The sequence below is a fragment of the Marmota marmota genome, unplaced genomic scaffold, assembly GCF_001458135.2.
Source record: "Marmota marmota marmota unplaced genomic scaffold, marMar, whole genome shotgun sequence".
Taxonomy (NCBI): domain Eukaryota; kingdom Metazoa; phylum Chordata; class Mammalia; order Rodentia; family Sciuridae; genus Marmota; species Marmota marmota.
The window spans coordinates 10,438,005-10,459,206 of NW_025999925.1; the positions used below are offsets into that span (position 1 = coordinate 10,438,005).

General features: G+C 32.0%; 1 protein-coding gene across 5 annotated transcripts in view; it reads left to right on the forward strand.

Annotated features, from left to right (window-relative positions):
• Xrcc4 (X-ray repair cross complementing 4) overlaps window positions 1-21,202 on the forward strand; it is a 255,216-nt gene that overhangs the window by 31,338 nt on the left and 202,676 nt on the right. For 4 of the 5 annotated variants that reach the window (XM_048800239.1, XM_048800238.1, XM_015497866.2 and 1 more), the window contains one exon: window positions 590-765. In XM_048800239.1, coding sequence (XP_048656196.1) covers window positions 590-765 — 176 coding nt within the window. Of the gene's footprint in view, window positions 1-123; window positions 292-589; window positions 766-21,202 lie in introns of those variants that run through there. The other variant, XM_048800242.1, reaches the window with a different exon arrangement.

The window sequence follows — 21,202 nt, forward strand, 5'->3', positions numbered from 1 at the left end:
AAGGATATTGGAAATCAGATCTATTGTATACTGTGTTTCATAGGTGAGGTACTCAATGAATTTGAGTTCCTTTCCCAATTCTTATCACTTCCCTTCATCCATGTTTTCTTTTGTTAGCACACAAGATGAAAAGAATGAACTTCACTTTTACTTAATTTGACTGTGCCTATGTGAGTGATAAATAGACTATAGACCATTGGATCTTTGAGTCAAAGAAGAAAGACATTGGAAAATACCAAGCATATTAATCATAACAGGAAATGATTTTATCTGGCTATGACTGAAGAGCAGGTACACAAAATGGTAGTTTCCATGGTAATTTACAATGATATATTTTATCTAAGGACTGAGAAATTATTCCATCCATCTCAAGATTTTCAGATGAAATTTGAGACTAAACCAATGCAGTTTTCAAAAATCACTAGTTTCATTAAAAGGTGTAATTGGACTTAGAAATGTGTGATATGGGGATTAATATTTACTTTAATTTGTTAAACTTCAGATGTATGTGATAAAATGGTAGGAACAGAGAAGCAAATATTTTTCATGTTTAGAAATATTCCTTTAAACTCATTAATGTTTTCCATAGTTTCTGAATTGGCAATTTCCCAAGAAGCTGATGACATGGCAATGGAAAGAGAAAAATATGTGGATGAACTAAGAAAAGCATTGGTGTCAGGACCAGGACCAAGTAATACATACAAGTTTGATTTTTCTAAAGAATCTTGTCATTTCTACTTTGAGAAAAACCTGAAAGATGTTTCAGTAAGTACAACTTTCCATAACTTTATAATTGGTAAGATGTCATAGCTCTTCTTGAGGAATTATGCTTAAGGTTCAAGAAACTCGCATATTATTCCCAGAACACCTCAGAAGTAATAGCTTTGAAAGTACTTGGTTTCCAAATTGGAAGAATGCTTTAAAGTTAAAGTCATTGAACTGTATTAATGAATTATGAAAAGTTATTATTGGAAAATGTATTAGTTATTGCTTTAAAAATGTTAAGTATTATATTAAGCAATTATAAAACTAAAAAGATAGAAATAACTGAAGCTAGTCACTCCATATTATTTCATATCTATTAAAACATATTTCATAATAATAATTTTGTTTTTTTCCAATATTTTCAGCTGATTACTATCTTTAATCACTATGGGTTAAAGAGGTTTTTAAATTTTTTAAACTAAATTTGTCTCAAATTTTTAATAACTAAAGTTAATGTAGTAGAGATTTCCTTATCTTTTTTATACTATAGATCTCATATATGATTGATAAATAATTTAAAAATTGTCAAAAAACCAACTCAATCTCTAATTAGTTTAGGTAAAATATAAAGATAGTATGTGAAGAACATTTAATAAATAAAGCACCATGTTGATCTGAATTAGTATAGGAACTGAGGAGGATGAAGAGCAGATGTTCTTGTCTGCAAAGTATGCAAACTTTGGAATATTCAAGCTGACAGTTATTTTTATTTTAGAATTTTTAAGTCTGATAATAGTAAAACTGTTGATTTTGTATTAACAGTTGAACTATCCTGTGTTGAACTATCTTGCATCCCTAAAATGGAAGCAACCTGTCATTATTTATCATCTTCTTAATGCATTAGTGAATATAATTTCTGAAAATTTTATTATAGATTTTGTATCTATGTTCATTAATAAGGATATTTATCTGCACTTTTCTTTCCTTGACATTGCCTTATTTGGTTTTGGTATCAGGATGATATTGATTTCAATGGGTTTTGGATGTGTCCTCACCTACCTTTCTATTTCATGGAGTAATTTGAAGAACATTGTCATTAGTTCTGCTTTAAAGGTCTGGTAGAACCAGTTGTGAATCCATCTGGTCCTGAACTTTTCTTTTTAGGAAGACTTTTTGCTTTAGTCTCATTGCTGCTTGTTGATCTGTTTAAGTTTCCTATATAATTTGGTTCAATTTAGGTAGGTTTTTTTCTATCTAGAAATTTTTCCATTTTTTCCTAATTTTTCCAGTTTGCCAATATATTTTTTTAAATAGCACCTAATTATCCTTTTTTTTCAGTGATATTTGTGATGATATTTGCCGCAGTCTGGCTGGGCACAAAATCACGAGCCACTCACAGCCTTGTAGATTCAAACAGCAATTCTTTATTCCCGAACTCACACCAGCACTCTACATGTGTTCTGGGGAAATTCACGTTCTGGGCAAAATCCCAAAATACTCTCTGAATCCCAAAGGGAACTCAAAGGGAACTCAAGGAACTCAAGGAGCCAGCACGCCTGAGGCAGCAGGATATGCCCTATTCCCAGCAGGGTACACCTTAAACCTGGAACCGCCCTAAACCTGGATTGTCCTAAACCGGGAACGCCCTAAACCCCCGATCCGCCCTGGTCCTTGAGCAAGGTCACCTTACATGCAATGTCACTGCAAATGACCTGGGTCATGCCATGCGTCATTCTTACTTAGCAATGGCCCTTTTTTTTTTAATCTCTTACTTTATTAATCTGACTCTTCTCTTTCTTTTGGTTAATTTAGCAAAAGTTTTTTTTTTTTTAAATCAAAGTTGTTTATTCTTTGAAAGACCCAAGTCTTACATTGATCCTTTGTATTTTTTTTTAAAATTTTTTCAATAACTTCAGCCCTGATCTTAATTGTTTTCTTCCTTCTAAGGGTTTGGAATTATTTTTTCTAATTTATAAAGGATCTTGAGACACATGATTAGTTTATTTGGGATCTTTCCAATTTTTTTTTTATGTAGGTACTCATAGCTATAATCTTCCCTTTTAGAATTACCTTTATAATATTCCAGAGATTTTTTTTGGCATGTTGTATTTCTATCCTTGTTAGATTCTAAAAATTTTAAAATTTCTTCTATGGCCCATTCATCATCAAAAGTATATTGCTTAAACTCCATGTATTATGTACTTTCTAATGTTTTTTTCCTGTTGGTTTTAATTTTCTTTCGTTGTTATCTTGATAAGATGCAAGGAATTATATAGACCCTTTTGTATTTGCTAAATCTTGCTTTGTGATTTATCCTATGGCCTATGTTGGAAAAAGTTTCAGTGCAGCTGAGAAGAAAGTGTATTCAGATGTCATCAGATGAAATATTGTATATATGTGTTAAGTACGTCTGGTTTATAGTATTTTTCAGCTGTAAAGTTCTTTATTGATTTTGTCTGGATTACCCATCTATTGGTGAGAGAAGGATGCTGAAATCATATAGTATTATATTGGGATCAATGTGAGTATGTAGAGCAATACTTATTTTATGTAATTAGATGCATGGATGTTTTGGGCATAAATATTTGCTATTGTTATATCTTCTTGTTTGATTTTTCATTTTAATCATTATGAAATCAGCTTTGTCTTTTCTGATTTGTTTTGGCTTAAAGTTGGCTTTGTTGAATATGAAAGTGATACTTCTGCTTGTTTTCATGCTCCATTTGCATGAAATACTACTTTTCATTTTTTTTCCACTTGTGAACATCTTTGTGAAGTATGTTTCATGCAAGCAACATATAATTGGGTCTTGTGTTGTAATCCAGTTGGACAGTCTATGTCTTTTAATTGGAGAGGTGAGGCCATTTACATCCAGTGTTATAATAGAGTGTTGTTTATTATTTCCTGCTGTTTAAATTTGTTACTATTTAAATTTGTTTCTAATGTTTATTTTGAGCCTAATTCTCATCTGTTCAGCTACTCTTCTGTTGAGATTCATCCATTTGGGACCCTCTGAAGTTTGTTTTTAATTTCTTCTCTATGTAGTATTTCTTGAAGTATTTCTCTTTAGTTCTGGCATCTTGGAAGATTTTTATTTCTGTTTCAATTCTAAAGGACAGCTTTGCTGGAAAAAGCAATTTTGGTTGGCAATTAATTTTTTTGAGGACTGGGAATACTGAGTTATAATTCCTCCTGACTTAGAATCTTTTCTTAAAAATTCAAAGTAATTCTAATTGGCCTTTTTCTAAATGTCACCTGATGTTTTCATTTTGGTATCTGTAAAATTCTATCCTTGTTCTCTGTGTTAGGTATTTTAATTATAATATGTCGGGGAGTTTGATCTTGTCTATTTGGGGTTTTGAATATGTCCTGTATCCAGATGTCCATCTCATTCCAAAGTTAGGGAAAATTTCTAAAATTATTTCTCTGATAAATTTATGCATGCCCTTAGCTTTTATATCAGATTCCTCTTTGTAGTGATTCGTAGATGCTGACTCTTGATGCTGTCTCACATTTCTTATATATTCTGATCATAGTTAATTATTTTCTTTATTGCTGATTGAATTTTCAAAGTTATATACCTGTTTTCACTGGCTGAAATTCTGTCTTCCACAGAATATTATTCTGTTGGTGTGATTTTCAGCTGAATTTCTTCACGATTTCCATTTGGTTCTTTATTCAGAATCTTTACGTCTTTATTGTAATACTCTTTTATATCCTGAATTTTCTACTTTAGTTGATTTATTCCATCTTCTTTAATTCATTAATTATTTTAATAATCATCTTTTGTATTTTTTATTGGCATTTCCTTCATTTTGGTGTCTCTGGCATCATTTATTGGAGTATTGTTCACTTTTGGGGATGTCTTATTCCTTTTTTCTTATATTACCTATTCTGTTGATTTTTTTTTTATCTACCAGGATGATTACCTCTTCTACTATTCTGCAAGAAACTTTCTAGTAATCTGCCTTTTCTTTACTAAGTTCCTGAGGGAGTATACATCTAAGTGTCAATACTTCCACTTGGCGTGAATCTACTGCTGTGTTCAGTACTCAAGCACAGCTCTGAGAGGAGATAATAATCACCAGTAACTGATCACTTCCAAATAAAGTCATATACTAATAAAGCTTAAGAATGTACTGAAAATATTCTCCACAATTCCACTATCAAAATGGAAATTGAAAATGGTGTTCTAGAATAGACTGAGAAAAAAAAAGTGTAATTAACTATTAAAGTATATTGGGCATGAGAAGGAAAAATCAAAGAAAAAGAAACATAAAATGTGGGTGGTAGAGGCAGGAGCATATACTGCAAGAAGAAAAAGAGAGACAGGAGAGGAGAATATAAACATGAGTAAAGAGAAGAAAGAGTAGTTCCAATTAATGCTTTAAAGCATTAAAATGAATACATAAAATTAGATTAATGAATGCATTGTCAAGTGATAAGAGAAAAAATGTCAAATCAATTTGCAAGATAAAAATCTGTAAAATCAAAACTGAAATTAGGGTTTGGGATTATGGCTCAGGGATAGAGTGCTTGCCTAGCACATGTGAGGCACTGGGTTCTATCCTCAGCACCACATAAATATAAATAAAATAAAGCTTAAAAAACTGAAATTAGAGAGATTTATTTTATTCCATGCTGAGCTATTTGAGATGGAGCCAATTCTTATTGAACCTTCCTGATTTGGATTTCGTCAGGCATTGGAAGGTTTAGTAAATGCCCACACCTCCTTGGATTTACTTCTATCCTCTCTGCGTATAGAGGAAGTAATCTTCACCATTCTTCCTCTGAATCAAATCTAGGAAGCTTCTTCTGTTCATTGGTATATCTGGGTATTTGTGGTGGATTAGAAGAGACACATAAGTGCCTTCGTTTGGCAGCAGCAACAGACTGTAGGGCCCAAACCTGGGGGTCCTATGGAACACAGTAATGCTAGGGCCAGGGGCCTCTGCCCTGCTTGTTGCAAATTCTGTGGCTTCTGCCACCATTGGGGCTCATTGTTGGTGTGCCCACATGTGCAGCTGGCATCTTTGTGGCCAATGTCTGTGGACCCTCTGTGGTCATGGAACCCTGGGGCTTGGCTTCTGTTGGCTGCTGTGGATCATCAGATTTCTGCTTGCTGCCAGGGCACACTGTTGGTGGGCGTGTTTGTACAGGTGGTTGGTAGTGGTGGGGTCTGTGGAGCATGTAGCTGAAGGGCAGATGACACTGCTGGGGCAGAAGGAGCTATGCCCTCAGCTACTATAGATCCTGTGGCTTCTTACTAATGCCTGAGCATGTTCTCTAGTGGGTTCATGACTGTGTGTGCTCAGTGATGTCTGCCATATTTGGGGGGTACATGTGTGGGCACCTCTGTGGAGGACAGCACTGCAAGTTAGTAGTGGTAATATATCCAGCTATTGGGGATCACACTGCTGTGGCCAACAGTTAGGCACTCCCTGAGAGTGACTTGTTCTCTGTTTTACTCTAGCCTATTCCCCTTGTGAGGGGAGGAGGGCTTGACAACCTTCAGATAGCAGTAATCTCTGTACAGATTACTGGGGTACCCTGTTTCAAAGGCTTTTCCTAGGACATTTTTCCTGCTGTCTGAAGTTTGGATGTAGTTGTATAGATTTAATTCCTCCTAGGGAGAGAGGCTTAGATGTGATCTCTACAAGATGGCTGGCAGTCACAGTTTTCACTAGAGTTTGAGATAGGTTGTATACTTCTAAGTGACTTAGCAGCTCCTGTCCTTGCTTAACTTGGCCTTTCTTTCTTTTTTTTTTTCATACCTTTGTTACTGAAGTAAGCATGTCACCTTTGCCTCACCTTCTTTCTCTGTTATCCCTCCAACCTGGTCCTGGTTGGGGTTGAGAAATTCCTACCTGTTTTCTCTTTCAGTAACCAGAATTTCTGAGTTCGCCTAAATCTCTTGACTGTTCAGTATTGTTCTGTAGACCATTTCACCTGGCAACTACCTCTCTAATAAGTTGTTCTCTCACTGCTTTGATTTTGAACTGCTAGAGGAGTCAAAATTTGCTATCTAGTTCTACTTTTCCATCTTCCCACCAGATTAGATGATAATTTAAATAGGAAAAGTAAAAAGATTTCAACTGGTTACCAAAATTTTGCTATCTTATATTCTTTCCTGTAGTACAATTTCAGTCAGATGATATTAAACACTATAGAACTACTAACTAATTGTCTTAATATTTTGAAGTGAATCATTATAAAATAGGGAGTAATACCATTCGTCCCATTCAGTAAGCATTTGTATATAACAGTTGGCATTATTTTGTGCACCCAGTTTTTGTTTTTTATGTCGTTTGTATACACTGGTGAATAACAGATGTATATTTACTGATATGCCTGTATGAGAGTTGGAAGGCTTTGGGTATCTTTGACATAGTGAAAGGGGAGCTTGGTCCAGTGGGGACGGTTGGAGTACTTGCCAATACAAGTAATAGCAATTCATCTGTTTTTTCTGCTTCGGTGAAGAAAAACTTCCAAGTCCTCATGACTTAAATCTTTTACAGTTGACTTGTTACTTAGCATCATGAAACTAATCAACATTATCAAAGCCAAGCCCTTAAACTACTATCATTTTGACAGGTTTCATTAAGAAATGATAAAAGCATAAAAGACTCACAGTAATGCAGAATTGTATTGATTCTCAAAAGAAAATGTCTTAAAGCAGCATATTGCAGTTTAGAAGGCTGTCCCCTTGTTTATTCATTTATTTATTTGTTTATGAGAAAAAGAAAGGCTACTCTCAGAATAGTTTGACAAGGAGTTTATTCATGGTTTGGCTTACTTCTGAGCTATTTTTGGATATTTAAATGATATAAAACTGCTGCAGTAAGTCTTGTGGATCCAGCTTTCAGAAAAAAAATCACAATTTTATTTGGCAAACTACCATGGGAATCTTCTAGTATTTAGGCAAACTGATTTCAGTGACAGTATCTTCTAAATTCATCTGCTGGTAAAAGTCTGCTAACAATTGGAAACATGGATGAACACTTTTTAAGGCTAATTGTGTTTGGATGACCTAAAAATTGAAAAGGAGTTTGGAATTCTTTCCTTGATGACATAGGCATATGATTGTTGCCAAAAAGGACCTCCTAAACTTAGAAGAAAGGAAAAAGAGATTTTAGGCATTTAATGCCATCAATTCAAGAAGTTTATGTATCAAATTATGTGTTGGAGATCACTGCACAATTTGAACATTTTTAATGTGCGACTAAATTAAGATTTGTTTGAAATTTACGTTTATATCAAAATTTCCTTTTTTTTCCCCTAAAGGGAGTGACCACTAATTTTTGAATTAAAAAAGACTGATGTTTGGGAAATGCTAACTTGTGTTTTGTCTGAGTGTTAAGATTTTCAGTGTGAGGGAAATATTTTAAATGTATAATTTTTTGTCAGTGTTTATATACAGTAATTTTTGGCAGGAATAGGTCCACAGTTTTCATTAGATTGCTTTTGAGTTTATAATTCCCCAACTTTCATTTATGTTTGACCTTTTTTTTTTTTTTTTGGTACCAAGGATTGAAACCAGTGGAGTTTAATCACTGATCCAAATCCCCAGCCCTTTTTATTTTATTTTATTTTATTTTTGAGACAGAGTCTCACCAACACAGACTCTGAGAGCCTCACTTAGCAACTTAGTTGAGACTGGTTCTGCACTTGTTATCCTCCTGCATCAGCCTCCCAAGACCTGGTATTATAGATGTGCACCAACACACTAAACTCTAATTGTCTTTTTAAAATAGATAACAAAGACATTTTAATTTAAGCTTAGTTACTATTGGAATATGTGTTGAATGACCAGCTAGACACTAATTCCTTTTATCTGAAGAATATGAACCAGTGTAACCCTTCTTGTTCAAGTATAGTGTTTTTCTGTTGACAGTAGGTTCTAGCCAAAGTGAACTCTAGTGTGCCAGATTTGAAGATCCTCATTTCTTTTAATATTTATTTTTTAGTTGTAGTTGGGCACCTGTACCTTTTTATTTATTTATTTGCTTGTTTGTTTATTTATTTATTTATTTTCATGTGGTGCTGAGGATCCAACCCAGGGCCTTGCACATGCTAAGCAAGCGCCCTACCACTGAGCCACAACCCCAGTCCCTCTCTTTTATTTTTAACATTTTCTTTTCTCTTTAACATCTATTTTGTTGTAGGTGGACACAGTACCAGTACCTTTATTTTATTTTTATGTGGTACTGAGGATGGAACCAAGTGCCTCATGTGCATCCCAGGTCCTCATTTCTTTTCTTTTTTTTTTTTTTTAGGGTACTNGGGTCTCCATCTTAGTGGATTTTTTTTTTTTTTTTTTTTTTTTTTTAGGGGGGGGAGGGAGTTTTTAATATTTATTTTTTAGTTTTTGGTGGACACAACATCTTTAATTGTATGTGGTGCTGAGGATCGAACCCAGCGCCATGCGCATGCCAGGGGAGCGCGCTACCACTTGAGCCATATCCCCATCCCCAGCTCCTCATTTCTTAACCACAAGCAGTGTCTATCTCGCTCAAGAAGCATTCCTATACTTTATGTCACTGTTTTACCTCTCCTTTCATGGTTCATACTGATTTTGAAATAGATTATTATCATTCTAACAACTCATTTTAATATTATTTTTTTCTTCCTTTTGCTTTGTTTCTTCAGAAAAAAATTCCATTTATGAGTTACAAAAAACAACTTGATTATTTTTGACAAGAATAGTGATGGCTAGAATAACCTTGGACTAATCATTTAACTTGAAGTTGCTGATGATTCTTGTTTCCTCATCTCTAAAGTTTTATTTAAGGTGATTTCTTAAATTCATTATAAGTCCTGAAATATACTTTAGTTTTATAAAAATATACTCTAGTTTTATAAAAATTTATAAAATATTATACATAAATGCAGATAAGTTTTTGTGTGTATGTGATGTCACAACCAACAAATATGAAACTTCAATAATTAAATAGCATGAAGTTTTGTTTTCTATGTTGTAAAACTCTAAGTAGGCACCACTTGGTTAATATGATAGCTTTATGATGTCAGAGACCCAGAATTTTTTGCTTATGTTGCTTTATCATATTTAACAGTTTTCATCTCGTGGTATAAGATTGCTGCTTTCGCTTCACTCTTATGTTCATCTTTTAAGCAGCAGGACAGAGTTATAGAGAAAGTAAAGAGCATATGCTTTGTCTTTACTGCCATCACTCCAAAATTGCACACATTTCTTATGCACATATCCTGTTGTTCAGAACTTCATCACATGACTTCTGTCTTCTCCTAGAGGCAAGGGAATCTGTGAAATCTGATCTTGTACTATGTCCTGTGCCCAGAAATTTCCATTACTGTGTGAAAAAGGAGAACATGGTTATTGATGGACAGTTAACAATCTCTGAATGTTAATATTCAGGAAAGATAGAAACATTATTCAGAGGGCTTGCTTTTATTGTTGCAAGGCCATTTCTCCAGTATTTTTATTACAAATAAGTATTTCAGTCATATTTTAGTTTAATAAATGTTATAAAGGTACATGTGGAAGGTACAGGATATTCTGTATCTTACTATATAATGTAACTTTTATTTACTTGTATTTTAGTAGAAAACTGGACTCTAAATTCAAACAGCCTCCTTATATTAACTTTCATTTCTCTGATATATGAAAATGAGATAAAATAAGTTATCCAAAAAACCCAACCAAAGTTGTTTTTAAAAACAGCAGTCCAAAATCCTATATTATTGCCATGTGTTCCTGTGGTTTGAGAAACTCTGAATTCAGAGGGCCATTTCCAGATTAAATATCGGAATTGCAGAATTTATTGTGATACTCTGCCAAAGACTTTGTCAAAAATAGTAATGACTTTCAGGTTTGTGGTAGTTTGGGTTTTCAAATGTGTTGTTTGAATGCCCAAAAAAAATAAGTTATAATAATCTTTATTTCTGTGATAAAAGTATTTGTGTATATATGTTATTCCTTACCCTTTTAGAGTGTGAGAACTAAATGAGTAATGTATGTGGGTCAGAAATTCTACTCAAAGTATATACTTTCTAGGTTAAGCCATAAAAGAGATTTTAGAATTACTACTTTAAAAAAATTATTAATTTTTGGTTATATAGTTTTGTATTTGAGGACTAATTTTCTTTTTCTTGTTTTTTGTTATACTACTTTAATTTAAAATGATTTATTCTTTTTTAAGATGCAAGTCATTACATCTGAATTCTTTGTTATTACAGGATTGTTCAGGAAAGAATTTATCATAAGAACAAAAGTAGAAAGCAGCATGTGAAAAGTATGTTGTAAAGTGACCTTTTTTGTGTAATACTGTTAATATTTTCTTTAGCATGTATTTTCCCTGTATTTCATTAGACTTGATATTGTCATTGTTTATTTTTGAGGAAATAGATGCTGAAAATATAAATGAGTGGCTAAGGAGAACAGAGATAAGTAAGTTAGCAAAGGTAGAATCCAGGCCTATGTCTTATGAATCCAACATTAGTTTTGTTAAAATGTTAGTTTTAGGTGTGATTTATATGCAGTAAAAGATAATTGAATGTGTATCACAGAAGCCTGTTCCTTCGTGTGTCTTTGCAGTCAGTCTCCATCTGTCCCTTTTCTTGCCCCAAACCAAGCAACCACTGGACTATTTATGCCAGTATACATTAATTAGTTTTACCTGTTTTAGAATTTCATATAAAGGAACTATACAGTAGATACTTTTGCTTATAACTTTATTTGTAAAGCATATGCCTTAGATATTTATCATTATATATTATGTATCAGCAATTCATTCTTTCTCATTGCTGAGTAGTATTCCATTGTACAGATATACCACATTTACTATGAGAATTTGCATATGAATCTTAGTATAGGCATATATTTCATTTTTTTGGATATTATTTAGGTGTAGAATAGTTGGGTTAAATGGTATATTACCATTTTAGGATACTGCTCCAGAATTTTCTAATAGAGATTATATATCATTTTACATTCCCACAAGCAGTATGTGAGTTCCATTCCTTCATATCCTTGTCAACATTTTGTATGGTCAAAGTTTTAATTTTAGCCATTCTAGTGGGTATGTGATATTATCTTACTGTATTTTAAATTTACATTTCCCAAATGCCTCTGGTATTATTTTCTCTATGTATATCTTCTGTGATGACATGTTTGTCAACATGCTTTATGTGTTTTTGTTGGGTTGCTTCTTTTATTATTGTGTTTTGAAGAGTTATTTTTTACATTCTGGATACAAGTTCCATGACACATACATGATTTGGGAACACCTTCTAGTTTGTGGAGAAAGACGGAACATCTTAATTTTGCGGAAGTTCAACTTATTTTTTTTTTATGGATTGTAATTTAGGTGTTATATCTAATAAGATATACCTAACATAAATCACAGAGATTTTATCCTGTATTTTTTTATTATGAGTTTTGTAGCTTTTACATTTAGAGTCTGTGATACATTTTGAGTTGGTTTTTGTATAAGACACAAGGTATGGATTAATATTCTCATTATTTACATATGACTGTTCAGTCACTCTAGTACCATTTGTTGAATTATCCACTTGTTTTCTTGAACTTTGTTGAAAATCAGCTGACTGACTGCATGTCTTCCTGTGTATAGATATGCACATTTTTATTTGGGCTCTGTTCTGCTTCATTAATCTATTTTTTTAAAAAAATCTTTGTGTTAACCATAATATGTCAGGATTACTTGGCTTGTAACACCTTAAAATCAGGTAGTATAAGTTCTTCAACTCTGTTTCATTTTGAAGTTGCTTTGGCTATTCCATGTACTTCATACAAATTTTGTAAGATTTAAAAGTGATTTGTCAATTTTTATAAATAAGTCTGCTGGGATATTAATTGGGAATACATGCATCTACAGAATTGACAACTTAACATATTAAGTCTTTTTATCCCTAAACAAGATATACTCACTTGTTTAAGTTCGTTTTCCCAAATGAGGGGACATTTTATATAACCAGGGACATTTGGCAATGTCTGGAGACTTTTTGTTTGTTTGTTTTTGGTTTTCTTTCTTTCTTTTCTTTTCTTTCTTTCTTTTTTTTTTTGTTGTTGGTACAACCTATGGCTGCTACTGGCTTCTAGTGAATAGGGGCCAAGGATGTTGCTGAACATCTTACAATGGTCAGGACTGCCTTCCATTACATTATATCAGTATTGCAATAGTTTAGAAACACTAATTTAGGTCTCATTAATTATGCAGCAATTGTTTATAGTTTTCAAAGTACAGATCTTATAGATCTTGTATCACATTTATCACTTTAAAGTAGAAATAGAGGCCTTTGATGAAATCTTTCTTCTTTACTAATAGAAGCATTAGAGTATTATTTCTCCTTTCAAGTGCTACTTTAATTACATTGTTGAGATTTTATGTTTTCATTTTCATTGAAAATACTTTTATAATTTCCCTTTTGGTTTGAGTTTTCATTCTTAGATTATTTATAAGATTATAATTTAGTTTATAATTTTTAAAATATCTTTGTGTTAGTAGCTTTTAATATAGTTCCATTGTTGGTGGCAAAACTTTATGTGACTTGAATTCTTTTAAATTTATTGGAGTTTGTATTATGGCTTTGAATATTGTCTGTCTTGTTCAAAGTTTTTTTTTTGTGTGTGTGTGTGTGTGTGTGATTTAAAGATATTTTGTTTTATTTTTTTTTGCGGGATACCAGGGATGGAACTCAGGCGTACTCAACCACTGAGCCACATCCCCAGTCCTGTTTTTGTAATTTTATTATTTAGAGACAGGGTCGCACTGAATTGTTTATGGCCTCACTGTTGATAAGGCTGGCTTTGAACTTCTAATCCTCCTGCCTCAGCTTTCTGAGCCACTGGGATTACAGGCATAGGCCACCGCACCCATCTATTATGCTGTTGTTGGTTGGATTGTTTTATATTTGTCAGTTAGATCAGATTGGTTTCTGGTGTTATGTTTTCTATAATCTTGCTGCTTTTCTGTCTGTTTCTTGTAAGTTGATTGAGAATGTATTAAAATCTGTAACTGTAATCATGTGTTTCTTTGCCTCTCCTTAAAATAATTTCAGCTATTGCTTCATATGTTTTGAATCTTTGTTATTCAATAGAAAGTATTAAGTTTTGCCATGGGAATTTATCTTTTTACATTTGGAAATGCCCTCTGATTCTATTTATATTCTTTGATTTACTTTGCATGGAACCATTACCATTCCATTTTGCATTTGATTGGAATGAGCATGTTATACCCTTCCTATTATTTTGCCTTTAACTATTTTTGTCTTTATTTAAATTAGGTTTCTTAGCTGGGCAGGTGGTGAATGACTGTAACATCAGCAACTTCTTAGGCTGAAGTTGCAAGTTTGAGGCCTGCCTCAGAAACTTAGCAAGAACTTGTCTCAGAATAAAGGACTGGGGATGAAGCTCAGTTAGATTTTTTTTTTTTTTTTTTTTTTTTAAGATTTCTTTTAGGAAGCATTTGGATCTTGCCATTTAAAACATTCAGTTTGACGGTCTGTGTCTTTTAATTGGGCTGTTTAGGTCATTTATATTCTACCTAATTATTGATGGTGATATTCTTAAAATCTGCTTGCTGTCTTCTTTTTTTTTTTTTTTTTAGTATTTAATTTTTAGTTGTGGTTGGACACAATACCTTTATTTTATTTATTTATTTTTATGTGGTGCTGAGGATCGAACGAACCCAGGACCTTGCACATACTACACAATTGCTCTGCCCCTGAGCTACAATTCCAACCCATCACTCTCTTCTTATTTCATCTTTATTTTATTTCCTTCTTCCTCTTGTTCTTTCTCCTTTTGTATTAATTATTTTTTTAATTTCTTTTTTTTAAGTTATCTCATTAACTGTAACTCATTTGTATGCTATTTTTATGTTTACTTTAGGGCTCATACCTAAAAGGATTTTACCTTTGTCACAGTTTTTGAAGTCACCTATCACTTTACAGATATTATAAGAACCCTATAGTAATATTCTTTTATTTCTTTTGTTATGACCTTTGTGCTATTATGGTCATATATTTTACTTTAGCATGTTACAAACTCCATATTTATTATTACCATTATCATCTTTGCTTTCTACAATTAATTAACTATTAAAAACTATTTGGAAATAATTTTAGGCTCACAAGTTTTAAAAATAAACATAGAGTTTCATTGTGCCCTTCACTCAGCTTCCCCAAGGAAAATAATATGTAACCAGGAGACATTATTAAAAGTAGGAAATTGACATTGATACAATATTATTAGCTGAATTATAGACTTTATATTAATGTCAATTTTTATATGCACTTTTTTATTTTCAATACCTATTTATATGAATTTTATTACATATATGGATTTGTGTAATTACTATCACAATCAGGATACATTATCTAAAAGAAACCACTTAATTCCTTCATGTTACCCCTTCATAGTCTTGCCTCTCATCTGATATAATCCTTCTGTAACCATTGATCTTTTTTTTTATCCTTATAGTTGTATCATTTTAAGAATATTATCATTGGAATTCTATACTATGTGACTTTAATATTGACTTTTTTTCACTGAGCATAATGCCATTGAGATTTGTCCAAATTATTGCATGTATTAGTAGTTCATATTTATTTATTGCAAATAGTTTATTGTATGGATATACTTACTACATGTTGTTTATCCATTTTATTCACAGAAGAAAAATTTGAGTGGTTTCAATATTTTGGTCTTGGCAAAAGTGCTTTGAACATTCATGTATAGTATTTAGTGTAAATTAATATTTTCCTTTCTTGAGTAGAAGGGTTGGTAAACGAGAGTCTGTAAATTGGTTGCCCATTTTGGTAAATAAAGTTTTGCTGAAACACACACATGACCAGTTGCTTATCATATTTTCCATGTGTGCTTTTGTGCTGCAATATCAATAGTTGAATAGTTGAAATAGAGACCTTATGGTGTATAATGACTGAATTGCTAAACCTGCTTTATGATAAATATTTAGGATTATGAAAGATGGATTTTATGATAGGATGTATTTAACTTTACAAGAAACTACTACCCTGTTTTCCAAAGTGTATTTATACCATTTTACATTCCCACCAGAAATATATAGAATATCTTTATTGTCATTAGCACTTGGTATTGTCAGTATTTTTAATTTAGCCACTCTAATAGGTGTTATGGAATCTGCTGTAGTCTCTTTTGTGCTAGTATAACAGAATGCCTGAGATTTGGTAATTTATAAAGCATAGCAATGTAATTTTTCACAGTTCTTGAAGTTGGGAAATCTGTCTAGGTGTCAGCATCTTTTGAAGGCTTCTTTACTGTACCTTAGAGGGGCAAAAAGGGGAACCTACTTCTTCCATCAAGACTTTCTAGAAGGGCATGGATAATTAACTCTGAGAGCCCCATCCTGAATTCAGTCACGTTGGCAATACTTAAATTGTGGAGGAAACACATTCAAAATTTAACAGTTTTTTATTGAGCCCTTAACCTGCTTTTTCCCAGTGATTCAGAGCTGCAAATGATATATTAATGTGTTTATTTGCCATCTTTGTATCTTCCTTTTTGTAGTATTTGTTTAATTTTTTTAACCTATGTTTTTTGTCTTCGATGTCGATGTATTGTTTATTTTCCTTTGTTTTATGTGTGATTTGCAATTATCTACTTCTAGTCTTTTCCTGGTTGGTTCTAAATTGGTCTGAGATTATACATATGGTCATAGCTGATATTCTTTATATCAGCTTAAAATTGTACCCCATTAAAAGCCATATGAAGTGGACTCTGAATAACATTTTAATATGTCATTCCAGTTTTGAAATCTTGGGCTGGGGTTATTGCTCAATGGTAAAGTACTTCCTCCCCAGCATGTGGTTAGTCCTAGGTTTGATTTTTAGTACCACACACAAAAACATATAGCCTTTATTACTTTTTACTATATCAGGAACCTAAAGAATTTGTGGTGACTTGGGTCTCTCTTGACCTCAAAGAGACCCTGTTAAGTGTTTTCTATTGTTATGTTGAATACTTTATTGAATATGTATGTATTGATAGACCTAGAGCTTCAGTTTCCTTGTTGAATTTTCTGGTAGAGTAACATTTAACATGAATTGATTAAAATTGGTCACCTACTAAATATTTTTTATTAAAACTGGAAGCATTCAAATAAGATAATTATTCTAAAAGTGTTGAAAAGGTATACCATTATAATAATTAAAGACTAATTATTCACATAACTCCTGGTGAAACTGATATTTCTGCCAACAAATGATCCAACAGCAGTTCATAAGAGACAAGGACAATAAGGGAGGATTGTAGTGATGTTTTCTATTTTTTTTTTTGGTGGTGCTGGGGATTGAACCCAGGGCTCTGGGCATGTGAGGCAAGCACTGTACCAACTGAGCTATATCCCCAGTCTGTAGTGATGTTTTCTAATATGTTATAGTTTATATGTTTGATGAATAATGCCTACTTTTAAAATGTTTTAATTTTAAGATGTAGAGAAAAATTGCAAAGATAGTAAAGGGAATTCATGTATGTGCTTCACCCTATGTCCCCAATGTTCCCATACATACCCATATTATAGTTATTAAATTCCCATACATAACCATAGTATAGTTATTAAATTCAGGAAATTAATATTGACTCAGTGCTGTATAGATACTATTTTAAATTTTGCTAATTGTCACATTAAAACCTTTTTCTGATTCAAAGTACAATCCAGTGTCCTGAATTGCATTTAATTATCTTTTTAAAAGTCTTATAGTCTGTTAAAGTTCCTCAGTTTTTGTTTTTCATGACTTGACTCTTTTGAGAGGGGATGGCCAGTTATTTTGTAGAATTTCCTTCAATTTGGGTTTCTCTGATATTTCTTCATGATCAGATTGAGTTTATTTATATTTTAAAATAAAATAATATCACACACACTTTTGACTATTTGGTTAAAGTGGTGTGTGCTGAGTTTTCTAGTGTAAATTTTCTGTTTTCTCCCTTTTAGTTAATAAGTATCTTATTTGGAATTTTGTTTTGTTTTATACTGGAATTGAATCTAGGATCATTCCACTACTGAGCTACATTGCTATTTTTTTTTGTTGTTGTTCTTATTGTTTGTTTGTTTTTACTTTTTATTTTGAAACTGAGTCTTGTTAAGTTGCTGAATATGACCTCAAATTTGTGATCCTCTTGCCCCAGCCTCATAAGTTGTTCTGATTACAGCTGTACACGTCCATATCTGATCTTGTGGGGAGATATTTTGAAAGTATACAAATAACCTGTGTTTTTCATACTTTTACTCATTCATTTTAGCATCAGTGAATGATTTTTATCTTCCAAAATTATTACTTATTAAACCTAATTATGATTTTCTATTTTTATCAGTCATTTTCTTTTCTTAATTGGAGTTCTATTAAGAAGAGGTGCTTCTTCTTGATTTATTTGTAATTATTTATTTTGGTAGGCTCATGAACATTTATTCTATTGTATGTGCTAAATAGTTATTATTATTTTGTTGCTCAGATTTTCCTAAATTTGGCTACTGGAAACTTTATAAACTTGGCATTTTAAAAAAATCATATTCATATGTTTCAATTATTTTTGAGCACCTTCTTTTTTGGCACCCCAGATGAACCAGGGTTATCTTGTCTTCTGGATCTTACTATGTAATCACTCATTTTTCCAAAAAAACAAAATATAATTTTATTTCAAATTGTATTTGGTTATCAAGATCTCGGGGTTAGGTTTGTTCCTTGTTACTGAGGTGACATTACTCTAAGTCTTCTTAGCAAAGAGCAGAGCTACCAACTAAATGAGTATACTCATACATTCATATACACATATTTGCATATAGGTGTTTTGTCAGCATTTATTTTTAAAGCCATAGGTTAATCCAATGTCATACAGTTTATTCTGGCCTTCTTTCTTCTTTATAACTTGCAAGACAAGTTTGATTTTATATATCCATGATAAGTTAACTTATTTGCTTAGACCTAGAAAAATTATAGTTTAATTATTGCTGATTTATATTCTTTAAAAAACAAATTTTCTAAATATGGTACAATTTGTATATAATTCTTTATTGTCTTTATTCCTAGAATATATTCAATATTTCTTGAATTAGTTTTGTTGTTTTCTGTGCCTTTCAATGTCTCTTTTTCATTTTGTGTTTATCTAAATTCTAGTTGATATTAGTTATTTATTTTTTGGTGTATGAATAATTATGAAAAATCAGAGCTATATAAAAAGCTATAGATGTCCATTTGTCATTTCTCTATCATCCCCTACAACCTGATTCCCATTTTCTTTCTTTTACCTGGTATTGCCACCCCAGTCATGTAGGTAACCAAGCTCCCTAGTTTTTGGTTTATATATTCTATATTTCTTTTGTACGAATAAGCATATCTATTTTCCTATATTATTTTTTCTCTGAAGGGAAATATTTATTATTCATTTTGCTATTTTTTTCCTGAACAACCTGTCCTCTAAACCACTGTGGTACATAATACTCCATGTTGTGAATTTATCAATTTTTCAACTACTCTCCTATGTGTGGGCATTTAAGTTGTTCCTGTATTTTGAATTTCAAACAGAGCTGTAATGAATAACCTGTGTGTTTTTGCATTGTTGGAGGTTTACCTTTTTACCACCTCTTGCTATCAGATTGGAGAAAATTAACAGGTAAAAAAAACAGTATGTTCTGTTGATAAGGCTGTGCAGAACCATAATTTCATATGTTGCCAGTGGCATGCCAACTGGCCAGGTCTTCCAGAGAGGAATTTGTCAACAGAGTGACAGGAAAGGAAAAGCATGGTATGAGAGAAATTACATGTCTACTTGTAGTCAATACACACTGACCTAATGTTGTCAAGTTCTTAAGAATATTTGAAGTCTTGTTCAGGTGAAGCTCCTTGATTTTAAAGAAATTATCATTAATTCTGTTCACATCAGGAAAAGGAACCCATTCTGTAGATGGCAGGTGTATAGGTAGTATCTCATAGCTACCCATTTCCTTTGCCCATTATCTCAAAGTTGTGGTTCAGAGGTCCCAGCTGTAATTTTATTTTCATTTTCTAAGTGATAAATGTTTGGCAGTGTTAAATTTTTTTTAGAGAAATTATTTGTGTAAATATTTTAACAAAGCTCCAGTTATGATAAATGTTTTTCAGTAACCTTTTCCAGATTCCTTTGCAGACTTCTTATAACATTGTAGAATATGTATGATTATTTGTTAGGATGATTTACAGGTTAATTGACTTTCCAAAACCCTATTCCAGTACTAATTTTGTATGTGGAGTATTAGTTCTTGTTTACTTTTTTATATACTTTTATTCTGAAAATACTTAAAATAGTAAATTCTGTTGCAAGTATAAGTGAAAGGAAGATATGCGAATATAGCATAAAAGAGCTACCTCACCAGTTTTAAGGGAATACACTACTTTATATTGCAAATCTATCTATTTGGTTTACTTTTCCTCTTCATTCAAAAAAAAAAAAAGCATGACTCTTCAAAGCAAAAGTTTTAACAGTAATTATGGGATTAGTGTGTACCATTTGTTTTGCTTCTTATTCCTTTTTGTTGTTTCATATTTACATCTGGTATTATTTTATTTCAATTTGAAGAAGTTCCTCTAGTATTTCTTGTAAACAGTACAGGTTTGCTGGCAATGAATTTCTGTTTTATTTTATCTAAAATGCTTTTGTCTTCAATGTTGAAGAATGTTTTACTGGACAACAGGTCCTAGACTGAATTTGCTTGTTTGCTTAATATGTTATTTTCCTGTTTTCTCATCTCTTTTTTTCCCCCTCAGGGTAGTTACTGCTCATTTTTATTGTTCTCCTATAAGTAAATGTTTTTGCCTTTCTACTTTCAATGTTTTCTCTTAATCTTTGACTTTCAGCATATTGACCACAATGTACTTAGAAGTGGACTTTTTAAAATGTCTTTTATGCAAAGTGGGGTAAATTTGTGTCATTCACCAAAATTGGAAAATTCTTGACTATTATTTTTAAAATGTTTTTCTTCAACATTCTCTTCTTCTTTACTTCTGGAAGGTTGTAAATCTTTATTCTTGTTGTGCTTCAGATCACGTAATTTATATTGATTTTTCAAGTTCATTATCTCTTCTTTCATTACAATCTAGTGATTTTTAACAATGTCATATTTTTAATTTCTATTATTTCCATTATTTAAAACTTCTTGTAATTTTCTATCTTTTAATTTGTTATCATTACATTTTACTTTTAATCCTTGGTTAGAGTTATAATAGTTGATTTAAAAGCTTTTCTAATTCTGACTTCTGGATAAACTCATGTTAGTCTTTTCTGATTGTATATTCTCTTCATTAGGTTTTTATTTCTTTATTTGTTAAGAATGTTTAGATTTTATGTTGAGTGTTGTGAATGATGTATTATAGAGACTGTATTCTGTTACTCACTTGACAAGTATTAATTTGTTTCTTTTTTTTCATCTGTTTTCCAAGTTAAGTTAATTTGGCTGTATTCCAATTTCAAACTCTGTTTCTCATGTGG